At 36.9% G+C, this 18,646-nt stretch overlaps 2 protein-coding genes across 2 annotated transcripts; one reads left to right on the top strand and one right to left on the bottom strand.

Moving 5' to 3' along the window:
- Nucleotides 1-645: 645 nt before the first annotated feature.
- Nucleotides 646-4,999, top strand: GCK72_002910 (uncharacterized protein; the record flags this gene model as incomplete). The annotated part of the gene is made up of 8 exons (XM_053723686.1): nt 646-837; nt 891-1,017; nt 1,901-2,012; nt 2,059-2,218; nt 2,700-2,829; nt 2,874-3,001; nt 3,761-4,013; nt 4,899-4,999. 8 exons carry the CDS (start codon nt 646-648, stop codon nt 4,997-4,999), a joined length of 1,203 nt encoding a protein of 400 aa, XP_053592331.1.
- A 1,807-nt stretch (nt 5,000-6,806) lies between these two features.
- On the bottom strand, nt 6,807-16,864 carry GCK72_002909 (uncharacterized protein; the record flags this gene model as incomplete). Its single annotated transcript, XM_053723685.1, has 10 exons — nt 6,807-6,937; nt 6,993-7,246; nt 7,819-7,889; nt 8,101-8,208; nt 8,938-9,036; nt 9,090-9,170; nt 10,653-10,756; nt 10,903-10,988; nt 13,312-13,466; nt 16,811-16,864. 10 exons carry the CDS (start codon nt 16,862-16,864, stop codon nt 6,807-6,809), a joined length of 1,143 nt encoding a protein of 380 aa, XP_053592330.1.
- Nucleotides 16,865-18,646: the final 1,782 nt, after the last annotated feature.

Raw genomic sequence — 18,646 nt, 5'->3', positions numbered from 1 at the left:
CGGTTTGTATTTTAAAAAAAAAGCAAAATTTTAGTCAAAACCCTAAAGTTTTAGACAAAAACATTGTTTTTTCACAATTCGAAAACCGCGTCGTAGGTGCACCAGAATTTAACAAAATCAGAACTTCGGCAAGGTCTGTAAGGTAGAATTTGGCTGCTGTATTATTGAAATATGTATAAAAAGAAGTCGTGACCTAGGATCCGTCCACTCGGCCATTACACTTGCCAAACGATTACAGTGACAAACTACACTGACCATCTTACACTGACCAAATTACTACAGTGTCAGTGGTCCAACCTTTGACCTCGTTTTTCTCGAATACTGGCATCGAGGGAAAAAACTGAATATATATATGAAATCAGCATTTTCTCAGCTATCCAATGATATAGGTTACGTCTCATAGCTCCGAACTGACTCCATGACCTTCCCTAGTTAGTTTGAAAACTACACTGACAAACTACACTGAAAAATAAAGAGTATCCTAACTGCAAAAATCAAATTCTTTCCAATGATGTGGTCACGTTTCAACAATTGTTCTCTCCGCTTACTCCAATCTTCTGTTTCCGTTTCCTTGCTATCACTGACTAAAAAATCTTAAACTCTTAAAATATTTCCAGCCTTCTAAACCAATTCACTCGAGATCAGATGACGTCCGCCTCGTTGGCAGGCATCTCAATATCGCCTATGATGCCAGACGAAGAGCTCGATGGGACGATAGCTCCCGTCGGCACACAACCCATCGATATCACTCTGGCGTTTGTGTTCTCCGCGATTTCAGTTATTGGAGTACTTGGTAACCTGTTAGTCATCACAGTCGTGCTGAAAGTTCGCGGGATGGTAAGGACTTGAAATGAGGCTGAAAGAATCTGAAAATTACGATTTTATTTCAGAAAACACCTACAAATTGTTATCTGGTGTCGTTGGCGGCTAGTGACACACTATTCTTTTTCGCTTCAATGCCACATGAAATGATGTATTTATTGGGTCCAAACGATCACTATTTATTTGGGAAAGTTGGTGAGTGGAGGGTCGGCTGTTTATCATTTCTTATATGAAGAGACTGAGCACGGAATGAAATGCATTCCCGCCCGGATATTTTTAGTCGGGGAAACACAATGGGGGCGGAAAAAATAGTTTTAGTTTCCTTACTGGGGAAAGTTCCAGGGGTTCCGGCATAGTTTTAAAGTTCTCGAAAACAAAAAAAAAACACTAAAAATGTTGAAAAGAAAAATAAACTATAAAAATGAATAAAAAAAATAATTTTTCAGTCAAAAAATTAGAAAAACTAGCCAACTTTGACTGATTATAACTCAATAAGTATTCATTCTAAAACAATAAAATAACATTCATTTGGTAGATCAAATCTAGGTCTCTATTTTTGTAATTGACAACTTTTCGGCCTTCAAGTTTTTGAGATATGCGCCTTTAAAGATGAGAACCTAGAAGCCGGAGAGAAGGGAGACGCAGAGAAGCGAGACGCTCTCCTCTTTTTGCACACTCTCTCGCCCTGCTAAGTACCTATCTTTGAGCGCATGTATCTAAAAATTTTTGTAAGTTGATCATTGCGGTATGCACATTTAAACGGGGTACTGTAGTTTTCGTGGCGGGACCCAATTCGCACCAAATATGGTCATGATTATACATTTCTGAAAGCTCTCAACGAGCTGATTACGAATATCGTAACTATCCAGAAAATGGCATGAATTGATCCATCACCCGACTTCTGATAGTTATTTTTTCTAGAAGAGTCTCCCAAATGGCTCCGTGCTCTTTCGGATCATAAAATGTATATCATAGATCATTTGATTTCTCGATACTCAAGCGACCACAACTGTTTTATCAGAAATTATAAATCGGATTATAATTCACCACAAAACTTCAACGTCTCTTTTATTTCCAGGATGTGTTCTCCTCACCTACCTGCCTTATCTTGCAATGAACACTTCCTCCCTCTCAATTCTTGCTTTTACAATTGAACGATACTATGGAATTTGTAATCCATATAAAGCCAGGTACCGTATACACCACTTATTATTATTGAAAATAGGGAAATTTCAGAACCATGTGCACAGTAAAACGCGCTACGTGCATCATCTGTGGTATCTGGGTCTTCTCAATGCTTTATCACTCTTATTGGCTATTCTTGGCCACGTTGATTCAAGATGATATTGGGACTTCGTGTAGTTTTAGATTGGAGAGAAATAGTCATGCTTATAAAGTGAGTTTTTAAGGAAAAATTGTTGTTCAAAAATATACAGTAAAAGATATGAACTTTGCTTTTGCCGTTTTCAATTGAAGCTACCAGCTTTGAAAGTGTCCCATGGTAATACTGATTATCCCATCAAATAGATTTTTAATGTATCATACAGATGAAAAGTAGAGCTTCATTTTTGTAGTTGACAACTTTTTTGTACGGGCACTCCCTAGAGAGTTACGCATCGACTCCACAAAATCGACCTATTTCAGTGCGCTGTCGTCTTAAAATGTCTATAACTTTCTAGGGAGTGTTCGTACAAAAAAGTTGTCAACTACAAACAAAAATAAAGCTCTACTTTTAATCTGTATGATTCAGTAAAAATGTTCTTGATGGGACAATAAAAATTACCGTAACACCCTCTCAAAGTTGGACAATATCAACTGAAAATGGAAAAAAGTCCATTATCTTTCGACAGGTACTGTAATAATGTTTCTCTCTGTAGATCGTATTCCTCCTCGACTTCGTCTTGTGGTACGTCCTTCCGATCCTGTGCGACATCATCATCTACGCTAAAATCGGTATCACTTTGAGTCAATGTGGCGATAAGATTAAGAAATCGGTGAAGCCGAAAAGTAACACTAACCTTCTCGTTATTGCTCCTAAAATCGAATTTTAGAAATTTCAGTTTCGAATGATATGAGTATCATCGAAAAGTCGAAGACGTCGTCGACTTCAATGGGACATTATTCCGGAAGGGATTCTCATATTTCGGGAAAACGGAACTCGACGAGAGGAAAGAACCAGGTGAGATCAATTCTTCTATTTACATTCATATTTATTTACTACATAGCAGTAAGGCTGGCGCGTCGGGAACGCGATTCCTACTTTTAATTTTAACAAACCCGGGCCGGGCCTTGTCAGCAAATAAAGGCCCGGATAATTGGCGCCAATCTTCAAAATTGAAAATTTTGAATTTTTTGAAACTTTTTTACAAAAAACCTGATTTTTACTGGAAATCGTTGTGATTTTCAAGCTCCGCTTTTCAAGGGCTTTCGGAAAATCATGCCAACATTCGGTTCCAATTGGGCTCCGCCACAAGATTACTGTATGCGCCTTTAAACGGAGTACTGTAGTTTTAGTGGCGAGACCCAACTGGAACGGAATGTGGGCATTATTATGCTTTTTTGAAAGCTCTCTACGAGCTAAATACGAATGTGAACCATAATTTGGAAGAAAAAAGACAGCCTCGAAATATGATCGATTTAGAAAAAAATCGGGATTTTTACTCGAAATCAATGTAATTTTCAAAGTAAGCTTGTCCAGAGCTTTCAGAAAAGTATAATAATACCCACACTCTGTTCTAAGTTGGGTTCCGCCACGAGATTACGGTATGCGCCTTTAAACGAAGTACTGTAGTTTTTGTGGCAGGACCCAACTGGAACGGAATGTGAGCATGATTATACTTTTTTGAAAGCTCTCCGCGAAATATTTTGAAGCCGGGCTTTCCTAGGTTTTACCGGGCCGAGCCGAGCCTTGACAAAAATGAATTTTAATAATTTCCAGGTCGTAAAAATGCTCGCCATCGTCGTAGCTGTCTTCGCCATTTGCTGGCTCCCATATCGTGGAATGGTTGTCTATAACTCATTTGTGTCTGATCCGAAATACTCATGGAGTCCTGATTGGTATATCAATCTATCGAAGACACTTGTATTCATCAATTGTGCCATTAATCCGATATTATATAATTTGATGTCTGCCAGATTTCGCGCCGCATTCAAATCATTGTTATCGAAGAGAAAGAATTCCGGATTTAAAAGTGAGTAATGGGGAAATAGGTTGTATAGTAGTATGTTGGCATTGAAATCAGTGGTAATAAAATAGTCAATTTTGAGTGCTTGCCAGAATCTCAATTCTTATCAAAAAGTTTTCAATTTATATGGGCTTGATAGATCAAACCTCGGGCTACATTTTTGCAGTTGACAACTTTTTGATAGCTCCGCCATCTTTTGGGATATGCGCCTTTAAAGATGATAGAGTGAGAGAGATACAGAGAAGAGAGACACTCTAGCTTCTCTGCGTCTCTCTCTCTATCTTTCTTACCAAAATATGCCATATTTATAGTTATTTGAACCGTTTTGACATGCTGGTTTTGAAAATGTTAATTTATTTATCAGAAAATCAAATCTGAACGATAGATCATATCGTTTCTAAGAGGTATTAATTTCGAAATTACTCTGCGACTCACAAAAATCTCCGTATCTCGGTCAATTTCTAGTTTTCAGTTATCAAATTTATACTTTTAAAATTGGCATGTCACGGCGGTTCTAATGAAGTTACATAAACCGTATATCGGAGAGAGAAGAGGACGTAGAGAAGCTAGAGTGTTTCGTTGTCTGCGCTTCCTTTCAGGGAACCATCTTTATTTCCGTATATCTCAAAAGTGGGCGGAGTTATCAAAAAAGTGTAAACTACAAAAATGTAGCTCTAGATTCAAATTATTTTTAACGGTAAAAAAACCGAATATGTGTCCCCGTTCTGGACAGCGTGACGGGATCACAAAGTCAGAGTATTTCACTGGAAACGAAATCACGTAGCTATTATTTAGTTACTGTAGTACAAGCTTTTAGTTCAGAAATATATTGGTTACAATACTTTATACTACAGTATAAAGCCTATCCTACTATACATCAATATTTTCCAGCCACCGCTCTCAACCACCGCCACCGTCTAAACACAATGGATGTGATGTCCTCAGCCGAGCCGAAATCTCCACTGATAACTTCAATGGCGGGTACTCCATAACCATCATATTCCTCACCTATCTTCTTCAATCCCCCCCAACTTGTCATATTTTTGCCTTTATTTGTTATTTTATGGGTCGAGATTCCGCCAAATACCAAAATTGTGTATATTTTATGTTTCCCCCTTATTTGTGTTCCCCCTCTCAAAATCATTTTGCAATCGGGTAAAAGAAACCAAAACTTTGTCAGAAAAACACTCATTCTTCTCTTACAAGGGAACCCCAAGCACTTGCAAGTTTGGAATTTGATGAAACTTTGGTGGGAGGTCAAGGACCACTCCAATAGAGCTCCCACAAAATATTGGAATCCGCCCGACACTCTGCTCCAAGTTAAGGGCTCTCAAAGTTTGGCTTAGATTCAACACAGTAAACCTCATTTCCTCGCTTCTCAACAGTTCCCAAAATGTCGTTTCCCTCCCTCTGCCACGTTTTCGACTGGCCGAGTGGCCGAGTGGATGTGCGTTGAACTGGTGGTGGAAGGGTAAAGGGATCGACCCCATGCAAGGCGTTTTTCTTTTTTTCTTTTTTGATTTTACTGGGTGGACAGTTTCATCGTTATTTGAACGTTTTCTGGTGATTTTTTATGTTTTTCTGTACTTATTTCACCGTAAAAATTCATTATTTGAAGTTTTAGAAAAAATATTTTTTGGCCGAAATTTTCAAAGTCCCTTACCTTTTGGGTGCCAATTTTATACAAAAAAAAATTTCATCGAAAAAACACTTGGGAATTGTCTAGGACAGTACCCATGAACACATTATCTATTAGAGGCATGAGAAGTTCAATTTTAATAAGTCTTCGGCAAAAGTTTTGGATAAACTTCCAAATTTGGATCGAATATCACTACAAATCAGCTTCAGGGCTGGATATTTCATGTCCCTAATAATGTGTTCATGGGTACTGTCCTAGACAATTCCCAAGTGTTTTTTCGATGAAATTTTTTTTTGTATAAAATTGGCACCCAAAAGGTAAGGGACTTTGAAAATTTCGGCCAAAAAATATTTTTCTAAAACTTCAAATAATGAATTTTTACGGTGAAATAAGTACAGAAAAACATAAAAAATCACCAGAAAACGTTCAAATAACGATGAAACTGTCCACCCAGTAAAATCAAAAAAGAAAAAAGAAAAACGCCTTGCATGGGGTCGATCCCTTTACCCTTCTACCACCAGCTCAACGCACATCCACTCGGCCACTCGGCCAGTCGGAAACGTGGCAGAGGGAGGGAAACGACATTTTGGGAACTGTTGAGAAGCGAGGAAATGAGGTTTACTGTGTTGAATCTAAGCCAAACTTTGAGAGCCCTTAACTCGGAGCAGAGTGTCGGGCGGATTCCAATATTTTGTGGGAGCTCTATTGGAGTGGTCCTTGACCTCCCACCAAAGTTTCATCAAATTCCAAACTTGCAAGTGCTTGGGGTTCCCTTGTTAAGAATAAATTCGTTATTTGAAAAAAACTTTTTATCTAGCTGGGACACCGGAGGCGCCCTGAAAATGTTGGAAACGTCTACGCCCTTACAAAAATCTCAAGTGTCGAACGCGTGGCCAAGTGGTTGCGCGCTCGTTTTCCACCCAAGCATTGGGGGTTCGAGTTTGCCCCTCGCATAAGAATTGTTTTTCTTTTCAAAAATTGTTTTATTTTTATAGAAATTCCATTTAGAATTATGAATTCAATTTACAAATGACAAATGACAGAGAAAATGAGCTTGTGAAAGAGGGTAACAGGAAAAGAGAAGGAACCAGTAAATGTAGAAAAGAAAATTTTGTTCGAAAAATATAAAAAATTAAGAAATGGCTAGATACCGTCTATTCTCAGTAGATGAGCTCCTCGCGTGTCTGCGTCTCTTGTTTCCTTCGTGGATCCAAGAAGTGTGGGTCATTTCCAGATGAATACGATGGGGACAGTGGCGGGTTTCCGTTTGGAGCGAGACGGGCGCGTGGGACTGAAAAAAGAAAGTACAGTAATCTTAAAAGGGTACAGTAATCTTTTCAACTCACTAGTTCCATAAGTTGGATCCAAAGCTGGAAGTGGGGAGTACATCGGGTGAGCTATTCTTGGCTCGTCGATCGGAAGTTGTCCCATTGATCCGTTCTCGTAGTCTTTTGGTGCTTTCCGGTTAGTGTCCACTCGATATCTGTATGTGGAATTCGGGGTGTGTGGTACGGTAGTTCCAGGTGGTGGTGGGAATGGAAGAGGGCTTCCGGAGTAGGGAGTGGAGTAGATGGCGTCGTGGTGACGCGGGTTGAGGGTTCTGAAAAATTAGATGGTTTCTATTTTTGAGAGCTTGTATCTCAGTCAAGTAGAGTAGAGATCAAAATTCGCTCTATATTTTTGTAGTTCACAACTTTTTGATAGCTATTCTAGTTTTCAGGATACACGGCTCAAAAAATCCGGTTTAAAATTAGTGAAATTAGATTTTTTTTGAAAGTTCGTCATGATTTCCGGTGATGTCCAAGTTTTACAATAATTTTTATACTGTTAGATAGCTTGAAAATAGGGCTACATTTTTGTAGTTGACAACTTTTTGATAGCTCCGCCCACTTTTGAGATATGCGCTTTTAAAGATAGGTACTAAGGAGAGCGAGAGAGTGTGCAAGAAGAGAAGGCATTCATGCTTCTCTGCGTCTCCCTGCCTCTCTCCTCTCTCACTCCAATTCAAGCAATCATCTTTGAAGCCTTGTATCTTTACGCCTATGTGAGCTATCAAAAAACTTTCAACTATAGAAATGTAGATAAATTTACGGGCTATCTAACAGTATAAAAATATTTGCTACTTTAACAAATTTTGACAGCGTGCCGCGCGTTCAAAGTTTAATAACTTACGACGGTGGAGTGATGACGTAAAGCGGCTCGATTGACTTGTATGTAGCCGGTTTTGTAACCTCGTACTTTTCCTGAAATATCCTTTGATCTCCTTTTTTTTCAACTAATTTCAAAAGTGAATCCCCCAAGGTCTTTTATAATGTGCCCTCTCTCTTACGACCATCTCCCCGACACATTTGACCCACTAAGAAACAGTTTGATTGGCTTGGGAAAAGATGAGGAATTAAGTGAGAGAAGGTTTACACATTGTGTTCACTACTGTGTGTTCACTACTACACTCACTTTCTTGTTTTTACGACAGCAACAGAAACATTTTGCACAAATCATTGAGAGAAGGATGGAGACGAGGCAGAGGACGAGAAGAACGGCGACGATCAGACCGATTACTGGCTGGAAAATATAAGGAGTGGTTAAATAATGGGTACAAAAATTTTCATGACTGCACGGTCTCCCACATAGCGAGAAAGAAAAGTAAATCCAATTTTTTTTCACTTTTAAATAAATTAGTTTATTTTTTCACTGAAAATCCAGTATTTCTAGGTTTTCAGACAACTCATTGAATGAAAAATAGTCCCATTCATCAGAATTGTAGAAAATACAATTCTCTATCTCATAAGGCAGAAAATGTGAATTTTGGTAAGAAATTGACTTTTTTAATACAAAAAAAAAGATTTTTAGAAAAATGAGTATAACTTTTTTGACAGAAAACATTTTCTAATAAAAATTGCACATCACGTACTTGAGGATGCTTCGAATGAAAAGACTGAAAATCTCATTTTTCCGAAAATCGGTTTTTCTGTAACAAAAATGTCAATTTCTGACTAGAATTCTCTTTTTTTGGCTCAGAAGATATAGCATTTTATTTTCCACAATTCTGATGAATGGGACCCTTTTTCATCCATTGCGACGTCTGAAAACCTGAAAATACTGCATTTTCAGTGGAAAAAATAAAAGAATTGAATTAAAACGTGAAGAAATCGGCTTCATGTTTCTTGCAGTTCTTTTTCGCAGTATTGGAGACCGTGCACTTCCAAACATTCTGTTTACGAAACATCCCTGAGTCTTTTTTCCAAAATCTTCCAAATTTCTCATTTCAATTCAAAAACCCCACCAACTCACCAACCACGACGCATACCAATTGTCAATCGGAGCCTCGGACACTTGTTTGTAATTCGCCAGAAGGTATTGTACAGCCAGTGTGTCACTTTCACTTCCTTGCTAAACGATTCCTCTTTTTCAGTTAGCATTCTATTTTCCTTTTTTCCCGTTACCTGTGCAGCCAATTTGTGTAGTTTCTGCATGTCATCGTCACCCAAAAGTACGAATGAATCGCCACCGCGGTAGGTAGCCAGCTGGAAATTGTCTCATTTCAGATTGTTCTTTTTCATGTATTCAGTCACATCTGCGCTGTGTAAAAAATTTTGCGGACGAACACTTTTTTTCGATTTTTTTGGTGGTTTTCGAAAAAAAATTCGGTTTAAACTTTTCAATAAACCGTTCGAAAAATTTTGAAAATTTCTGCTGATTTCTCGATTTTTGCTGAAATTGTTTTCTAATTTTGTACTCAAAAACATGTTCCCGGAGGTTATTCTCGAAATTCTTACAGTTTTTATACAAATTCAAGATTTTTGCCTCCGAAAAACTGATCTTTTAAGACGGTTTTCTTGAAATTTTTTTCGGACTTTTTGGTGTTTTCTTTCGAAAATTTTCGAAACGTTTTTTCGCACATCCCTGATTCACATGTCTGACAGCTAAACGCGCCGCTAGGCACCCCAGCGCCTCTGTTTACAGGCCATAAAATTATGTTACCCTCTAAAGTTTGTGAAAACCGATTTGTTGTCGTCCGTCCGGCCTTCGATTTCATTCATTCCATCACATAAGGCTCATTTCAAATGAGCCAATGACCTTGTGGGAACACCACCAAACATAGAAGACAAATGGGCGTCCGCCCTTCTTCTTCTTCTCTTCTTTTGCCCAATTATTTACCATCAATTTATGCGCAGGCGCTGCCAAATGACAAGAAAGGTGAAACGGGCGGATTTGAAAATCTTTGGAGAGAAAACGAATGGTTTTGGGTTTTGGAGGTGACTCATTTGGAACGGAATGGAATTGAAGTGTCAATTTTGGAAGGGTGTTGCAGTGTCACAGAAAAATATGTACCGAAAAATTTTTATACGACCAGATAGACCAGGTGTTGATCCATATTTTTGTAGTTGAACACTTTTTGATAGCTCTTCAAGCTTTCGAGATACGAGTTTTTAATTTTTTTTCAGCACTCTTCAAAGACTCATATCTCAAAAGCATGAAGAGCTATTTAAAAACTTTTTACTGCAAAATTATAGCGCTAAATTTGATCTACATTTTTGTAGTTGAGCACTTTTTGATTGCTTTTACCATTTTTGAGATATAAGTAGTTTTAGAAGTTTTTCAGTCAAAAAATGTGTAAAATTAACCAACTTAGACCAATCATAACAAAATGAGTTTTTATTCTAAAACTATGAAATAGCATTATTTTGGTAGATCAAATCTAGATGTCCAATTTTGTAGTTGACAACTTTTTGATAGTTTTTTACGTTTTCGAGATATGCACCTTTAAAGATGAGAACCTAGAAGCCGGAGAGAAGGGAGACGCAGAGAAGCGAAACGCTCTCCTCTTTTTGCACACTCTCTCACTCTCACTCAATATCTTCAAAGGCTCATAACTCAAAACGTAATGACGTTATCAAAAAACTTCCAACTACAATATTATAGAGCTAGACTTGATCTACATTTTGCAGCAAAATTTTTTCCGGGTAAGCAATTTGGGACGCCGTGGCAATATGTCAAAAGTTCACCTGTTGTGTATCCTTCAAATAAACCATAACAAGTCCATGATCACATGTTGTATTTCCCAGTTTCGCGTCGTCATACTCCTTTTCCATGTCTCTTTTCAGATCATCTGTCTGTAATAAAAGTATGCATTATCTCAATTTGTGATCTCATTCAAAGTCCATGGGCGCGGTGTCATCTCTTTTCACGAATCAAATAAAACTTAACCAGTTGACCTAATTTGGTAACTTATATCGGATAAATGGGGAAGAAAACTTGCATTCTTTGAAGACGTCACATGAAGAAGTCCGATGAAGGCGTCGGTTCCGTCGGCTCTCACACAACCGTCGGGGCATTCGCATCTGGAATTTTTGGAGAATATATAAAATGTAGAGAAAATCAGATTACTATTTGAAATAGATCCCTATCAGGGCTGTGGGAATAAATTTTTGACCGGAAAAATCAAAAAATCGAAAAAAATTTCAAGAAAGCTGTCTGAAAAAATTAATTTTTCGGAGTCAAAAATTCTGAATTTGTATGAAAACTGTAATTATTTCAAGAATAGATCTGTTTTGAAATTTCCACATTTTCAAACGGTTTTTTCGCAACCCTGTTAAAAAACAAAGTCGTGGCCTAGAATCCGTCAACTCGGCCATCGCACTGACCAACCGATTACAGAGACAAACTACACTGACCATCTTACACTGACGAAATTACACTGACAAATTTTTTTTAAATTTTTTAAGGAAAAATCAAAAATTACTATTTTCGTTTCTTAATTTTTGAAAATTTCAGTTGAAATTTCCAACATTTTTTGAATGTTTTTTTGAAAACTATCCAAACATTTTCGCACAGCCCTGGTCCCTACATCCCTATCAATTTTTCTGAAATTCGTCGATCATAGCTCGAGAAAAAAAACGTTTGTAGATTTCTATCTCCATGTCGGCCATCAAAAAGGAAAAAAGGTATCCGATAGAGGGATCTGCGCCGGGACACCACAAGATTGAGTATCATTATCTTGACGGAATCTCCAAGAAGAGATCTTTTCGATTCTTTTTTTCTCATTGCGCGCGCACTTGGAGAGACATGAAACAGTTTTGTCATTTTGGGTGTATCGCGCTTTGAGATTATTGAAAAGATTGATTGCTTTTTTCTTCTTTTTGTAAGATGAGTAATACAGAGGGTCTCATGGAGATCAAAGTGTGTGAAAAATAAATTGAATAAAAAATAGAATTAAATTTGATTTTTTCAAAAAATTAAAAGTTTTTGGTCACTATAGTAATTTGGTCAGTCTAATATTGTCAGTGTAGTTTGTCATTGTAGTTTTCACGCTGACTAGGGAAAGCCATCGGGTCACTTTGGAGTTATGGGACATGACTTATATCATTGGATAGCTGAAATTACGCTGATATCAAATATATATTTAGTTTCTGCCCTCGAGGCCTGGTATTCGAGAAAAAACAAGGTCAAAGTTTCGACTCCTGTAGTAATATGGTCAGTGTAAGATGGTCAGTGTGATGACCGAGTTGACTTCTAGGCCACACTTCTTTTTTTCCGGTAAAAATTGTGCTGTAAAATGTAGATCAAGTCAAGAGCTACATTTTTGTAGTTGACAATTTTGTGATAGTTTTTTATGGTTTCAGATATGAGTCTTTGAAATCTAAATCATAGAAAAACGAGAGAGAAGTGAAGGGAGAGGGTGCAGAGAAGACAGAAAGTTTTCTTTTTGAAGGCGCATAGCTTGAAAGCGTGATGAGATATCAAAAAATGTTTAAATGTAAAATTGAAGATTGGGACTTGAAAATTACTTGAAAATTTAAATTTAGCAGGTAAAATCGTATTAGTTTTTCTACAAACTCTGAAATGTCGGCTATTTTCAAATCAAATACAGCAAAATTTGGAAATTATGTTGTCAAAATTGATTCTAAAAGAACTTTTTCTATCACTGTAAAAATTCAGGCCGGGCTCTGTCTGCAAAATAAAAGCCCGGATATCTGGCGCCAAAATTCAAAATTCAAATTTTTCGAATTTTTGGTATTTTTTTCGCGAAAAAGTCAAATTCTCGACTATGATTCAAAATTAGACGAAATTTTGAAAAATCATCAAAAATGTTCAAATTTTCGATGAAAAAGTGAAAAAAATGTCAAAAATGTTTTTTTGAAAAAATTTATTATTTTTTTGAATCCGGGCCTTCAAATTTTTCCCTGAGTCCAGTTCGAATTCGGGCTGTTCTAAATCGGAGAGTTTTAATTAGTACCAGTTCTATCTCTCTGAGTCATTCCTTCTTCCCTGTAATTTTTATCAGTAGAGCGAACTTTCCAAATTCTCCTCTAGTTCATCAAACACCATGTTTTTATTGTAGATCCCTCCAATTTAACTCTTTTTTCATTGTTCAAACACAATAAGTTGGTTTTTCTTATTTCCCCCAATAAAATGATCCAATAGACCTATATTCTATACTGTCCCCCCTCCCTCCCTCCCTCCTTTCCGACTGTCCCCCCCCCCCTAATAGCTTCAATATGATTCCGTCTCAAGGTCTTCTCTCTTTCTCTTCTTCCTACTATCCTATTACACGATAGAATGAAAAAAAAAAGTGAGAGACTATTAAAATTTAGGCGTAAAACCGTAAAGTGTTACAGCAACACAAAAATTAATTATTCAAGTATTGAGAGAAAGAAAACTAACCCAATTCGGTCTTTAAGTCCCGCCAGAATATCAGTCAACTTCTTTTTCGTTGTGGCAGCTAATCGACCGTGTACATCGCATACAAACGTCTTTCTGCCGTAGCCTGATTCGGATTTACATTGCTCTGTTTCTTCATCAAATACTGTGGAATGAGCCTGCAAAATTTGAAAAGTTTGTTTTTGAGATTCGGGAGAACCATTGCATTTTTCAAAGGAATATGTATAACAAAAAATGAATTTTTTTAATGGATTTTACAGATTGATAATTGTTTAGTTAGGACACTCTTTACTTGTCAGTGTAGTTTGTCAGTGTAATTTGTCAGTGTATTCGTCATTGTAATTTTCACGCAGACTAGGGAACATCATGGATTTTTTTTCAGAGCAAGGACGTGACTTATATCATTGAAAAGCTACGCTGATTCTAAACATATATTCAATTTTTTTCATCGAGGCCTGGTATTCGGAGAAAAAAGGTCAAAGTTAAGAACAATGAAAAAAAAAGAATTTTTGCATTTTTTGCAGAAAGGCAGTAGTTCTCTATTTTGCCGAACTTTAACCTTGTTTTTCTTGATTATCAGATTTCGCGGACAAAAACTGAAAATACTTTTGGAATCAGCGTTTTTTCAGCTCTCCAATGAACGGCCCCTATCTTCAAAATAGTGTGACTTTTGAGCTATCCACCTAAAGTGTCTATAACTTTCTAGGGAGTCCCATACAAAAGAGTTGTCAACTACAAAAATGTTCAGACTAATACGTTACGTATTTCGTCAGTTAACAGTTTTTTGATAGCTCTTCTAGATTCGCAGATATACGCCTCCAAAGACGAGCAACTGAATTTGAGGGAATGGGAGACGTAGAGAAAGCAGACGCTCTCGTTTCTCTGCGTCTTTCTTTTTTTCTCCATCGTCTTGTAAGCTTCGTTTGAACATTTTTTCTCTTAGACCCATAAAAAGTTCACTTTGTAGGAAAAAACATCTTTATGAGTTTTTGGTTTGATTTGTACCCGTGACCAGCTTTTTTCTTTATATTTTTCTGAATTTTCCTCTCCTCCCCTTTCTTATCAAAATGGACAATACAATAGAATGTCATCTTCTCTAGAATCGAAAGTTGTGTTGGACACAGAGAGAAAAGACACAAAAAAGTGCTTTTGTTCGAGTAAAAGAATAGAAGAAGAGGAAGACAGTCGAACGGGAATTAGTTGATTTGAAACAGCAGGAGAAGTCGAAAAAAGAAAAAGAAACAGAGACGATCAACTGGTCTTTTAGTTTTCTGTATAATCTGTATCATCATCAGGGAGAGAAAAAAGAAAACGAACGGTTTGATGGTTGTTTGGAACAGAAAGTAATGGTCATTAGATGTAAGGGAAAGCTAGTGGATTAGAATAGTAAATGAGGGAAATCGTATGGGAAAATGGTTGGCGGAATACAATTTGGCATAATTAGTGGCCGGTGGCTTGAAATATTAAAATATTATGAAAAATTGACAGAAAAACTAAAAAGAAAGGCTAAATATTAGCATGGCACGCTTCTCACAACCGCGCTCTATCGAAACCGAAAAAATAGTGTGCGAGATTGAGAGACTCAGAGAAAAAGAAACATTTTTCAAGAGCATTTCGGTGGAGCGCGGTTGTAAGAACTGTGCCGAGCAATTATGAAATTTATAAATAAATTTTACAATCAGCGAACCAGATTCTGAGATTTTGAAAAAAAAAACAATAAATGACACATTTAAAGTTAGAGGACCAAGCTGAAATTATTGTTTCTCGAAAAATTGCAGAGTAATAATTGAAACATGCTAAATCCGAGTATGCTAAAGTACATGCAAGTTGGTCATTATTATCTAATTGCCGGTGGCTGTCCGCCGGCTCAAACATCGGCCTGGGGACGAGATTTGGGTCTCGTTACGGAACCTATAAAAGGTTTCAAAAGTACGGTAGAGAGCCGGTGTAAATTGAAATATCTCAAAAAGTAATTGGTGAAACCTTCCAAAAATCGACAGACGTTAAAAAATATTTTAATGTGCAAAAATACGAATACATATTTTAAATTTTATTCAGATTGACCGTCAAAAATTAACAATCATTATTATTCCTGAACGAACATTCCGTACTTAGATAGTTTAGTGTCTTATCGGTTCTTTTAGTAGTTGACAAAAATTAAAAATGTGGTTTTCAGTTATGAGAATTATCCGGAAAAAAACCAGGCACGGTGTCTTGAATCGATTTTCCATTTAATATTTATAAGGTCCAGTTTTAAAAAATCCCGGAAATCTACTTTTTTCCACAAAAATATCACATTTTCCACAAGATTCCAAAAACCCCATACCGTTCTAAACACCATCTCTCTCTGTTTCTTTTTCTCATATTATCACACAATCCCGTTGCCATTTGACTTTCGATTTCAACAGACATATGACCCCCCCCCCCTCGCATCATAAACACATTCAAAAATATCCTGTTTTCTTTTCACCCCCTCAATTCAATTGTCATTTGAAAAATAATTATTTTACCTAAAATCATCATTATTCGGTAATTGGCAATAATACTTCAAGTTGTTACCTCTTTACTACTCAAGTACCCCCTTTTTCGTACTGAACATAACAAAAAGAGGGAGGCGATGGACAGGTAGCCCCCGCCGAATATTACCTAAATCCGTCGTGTTTTGAGTGAGAGAATGAATGAAATCATTGGCACGAATCATAGGTGAAAATAATAGAGAGAGAGAGAACGAGGGAAAGGAATTTTGAATGAATTGAGTAAACTAAAAACTTTGAGAGCTTTGCAAGTCTTACATTTATGATTTCAAAGTTGGGGTTGATGAATTTTTGGTAGCTCTCAAAGGTTTTGATGGCCTTTAATAGAAAATTGCCATTTTTAATGGAAAATTGCTAATTTTTAACGGAAAATTGACATTTTTGGATCTAAAATTGTCATTTTTAATGAAAAATTGTGATTTTGTATACCTCGGAGACTAGCATAGGTATCAAAATAATTTCAACTGATAAAATATGCAAAGTTTTGTGTAAAATATTTTTGTAATTGTCACTTTTTTGGTAGTACTTGAAGCAATTGTGATACAACCCTTTGGGTACCAAAAAGTTTAAAGACTGCTGTATCTCAAAAGCTGACGGGGCTATCAAAAATCTTTTAACAACAAAAATATAGAGCGAGACTTAATCTACATTTTTGTAGTTGAGCATTTTTTGATGGCTCTTCACGTTTTTAAGATACACGTCTTCAAAGATTGTCATCTGACACATATCCGCAAAAAATTAGTTACTTTAAACGTGAAGTAGTATCTAAGCAGCAAACAGAGATATCAAAATTTTACAATTAGCAACAAAAAATTGTGCAAAATTTTACGTGGATTCAGTTTGTAGTAAATTATATTTTTGTATAGTTGAACCCAATGAGACACTGCTCCAGAATTCTTAGCACATCCCCATTTGACATTTTCCCCCATTCCCCACTTTTTCCCAAACGTTCTGTCCCCAAAACGAACCTGTTGAACGAAAAGTAAGCAGCCAGCAAGTATAGCAACAGTTGACGTCTTCATTTTTGTAATCTCCTCTGTTTGTGTTTGTTAACACATGCGAAACCGTCGGAGAGAGATGAACAAGAAAACGAAGAAGAAGTAGTAGTTGTGGCAGCAGAATCAGTAGTAATAGAAGAGGGGGGACGCCCCGCCCACTTGTCGAAATCAAGGTTAGAAATAAACAGGGAGGAGGGAGTGGAGAGAGAAATGGAGAAGGAATAGGTGGAGAGACCGTCAAACAGATGGTTGAATACAGAAGAGAGACATACAGACGGGTAGAAGAGGGGACAATTGAGAGGGGGAAGAAGAAGGAGAACTGTGTTTTTGAATCCGTAGAAAAAACGGGCGGGGAGAGAAATTAGGATGGACAATAAAGTTGGTGGGGAGTGAATATTGGTTTACAGGAAAAATATTTAGAATAGGCACAATGAGTCCGCATATGCAAGCTACCAGAGTGGCATGGAAATGAAAATTTCTGATCCGGAAACCGGAAGTCGGAGGTCAAATTCCTATTAGTGCAAAAAACGTGAAGCCGATTTTTTCATGTTTTAATTCAATTATTTTATTTTCTGCCCTGAAAATGCAGTGTTTTTAGGTTTTCAGACGTCGCAATGTATGAAAAAGATCCCGTCCATCAGAATTGTAGAAAATAAAATGCTCTATCTCATAGGTCAGAAAGCGAGAATTTTGATTAGAAATTGACTTTTTATATACAGAAAACCCGATTTTCTGAAAAATGAGTATAACTTTTTTGCCAGAAAACAGTTTCTGATAAAAATTCCACATATATTCAATAAATTCCACAGATATTCTGAAACTGTCAAAACTTTTGGAGAAAGAAACATTCTCTGAAATGTTTGAAAAAGTCATTTTTCTGCAAATCGGTTTTTCTGCATCAAAAAAGTCAATTTGTTACCAAAATTTACGTTTTCTGGCTCACAAGATAGAGAAATGTATTTTCTACAATTCAGATGGATGTCTGAAAACCTAAAAATATTGGATTTTCAGCGCAAAAAAATAAAATAATTTGATTAAAACGTGAAAAAATCGGTTTCGCTTCTCTTGCAGTTTTTTTTCGCAGTGTGGGAGACCGTGTATTGTCAAAAAGATGAAGTTCCACCAAAAATTTTCAATTTTTTTCGCGGGCTGAAACGCAAGTGCTGAAATGGACATAAGCTGCTAGCCAGGGTTGGGAAAATCCCTGCCGGGCCGGGCCGACTGAAAAAATTTTCCTCGGACCGGCCCGGGCTCCTGTAGAAATTTGAAATTTTTTGAAAAAATATTGAATTTTTTTTGATTTTTTTTTTTGCAAAACGTGGATTTTTGAGAATATTGACATTTTTATTTTGAGAATTTTGACTTTTTTAAAATTAAAATTTTGCAGAAATTTGTGAAAAAATGGTGCACATTTTTTGAATCCGGGCCGGAAGAATTTTTTGTCAGCCCGGCCCGGCCCGGGATTTCCCAACCCTGCTGCTAGCGGGGCGAATAAGTTGAAAATTAGTGAATTTTGAGAGTGTGCCTTGGTCTCACGAACTATTCAGATACATTCAAATATATATATATTCACTGTGTAGACCAAATATTGAGGTTCATTTTTGTAATTGAAAAAATTTTGATAGCTTTTCAAGTTTTTGAGATATGGGCCGTTCGGACGACATGACTCACCTCTTGACTCAACCTGTCAAAATCCCATGACTTTCCTCCCTCAAATCTTGGCAACATGCCAGGTATGACTGTCCATCTTAGAAGGTCATTTTTATGGATGACACATCTCTCTTTTCCTCTCCAAATATCATGAAA

The sequence above is a fragment of the Caenorhabditis remanei genome, chromosome I, assembly GCF_010183535.1.
Source record: "Caenorhabditis remanei strain PX506 chromosome I, whole genome shotgun sequence".
NCBI lineage: Eukaryota > Metazoa > Nematoda > Chromadorea > Rhabditida > Rhabditidae > Caenorhabditis > Caenorhabditis remanei.
Note: the sequence above shows the minus strand (reverse complement) of the source record. Positions and strands in the feature narration are given on the sequence as shown.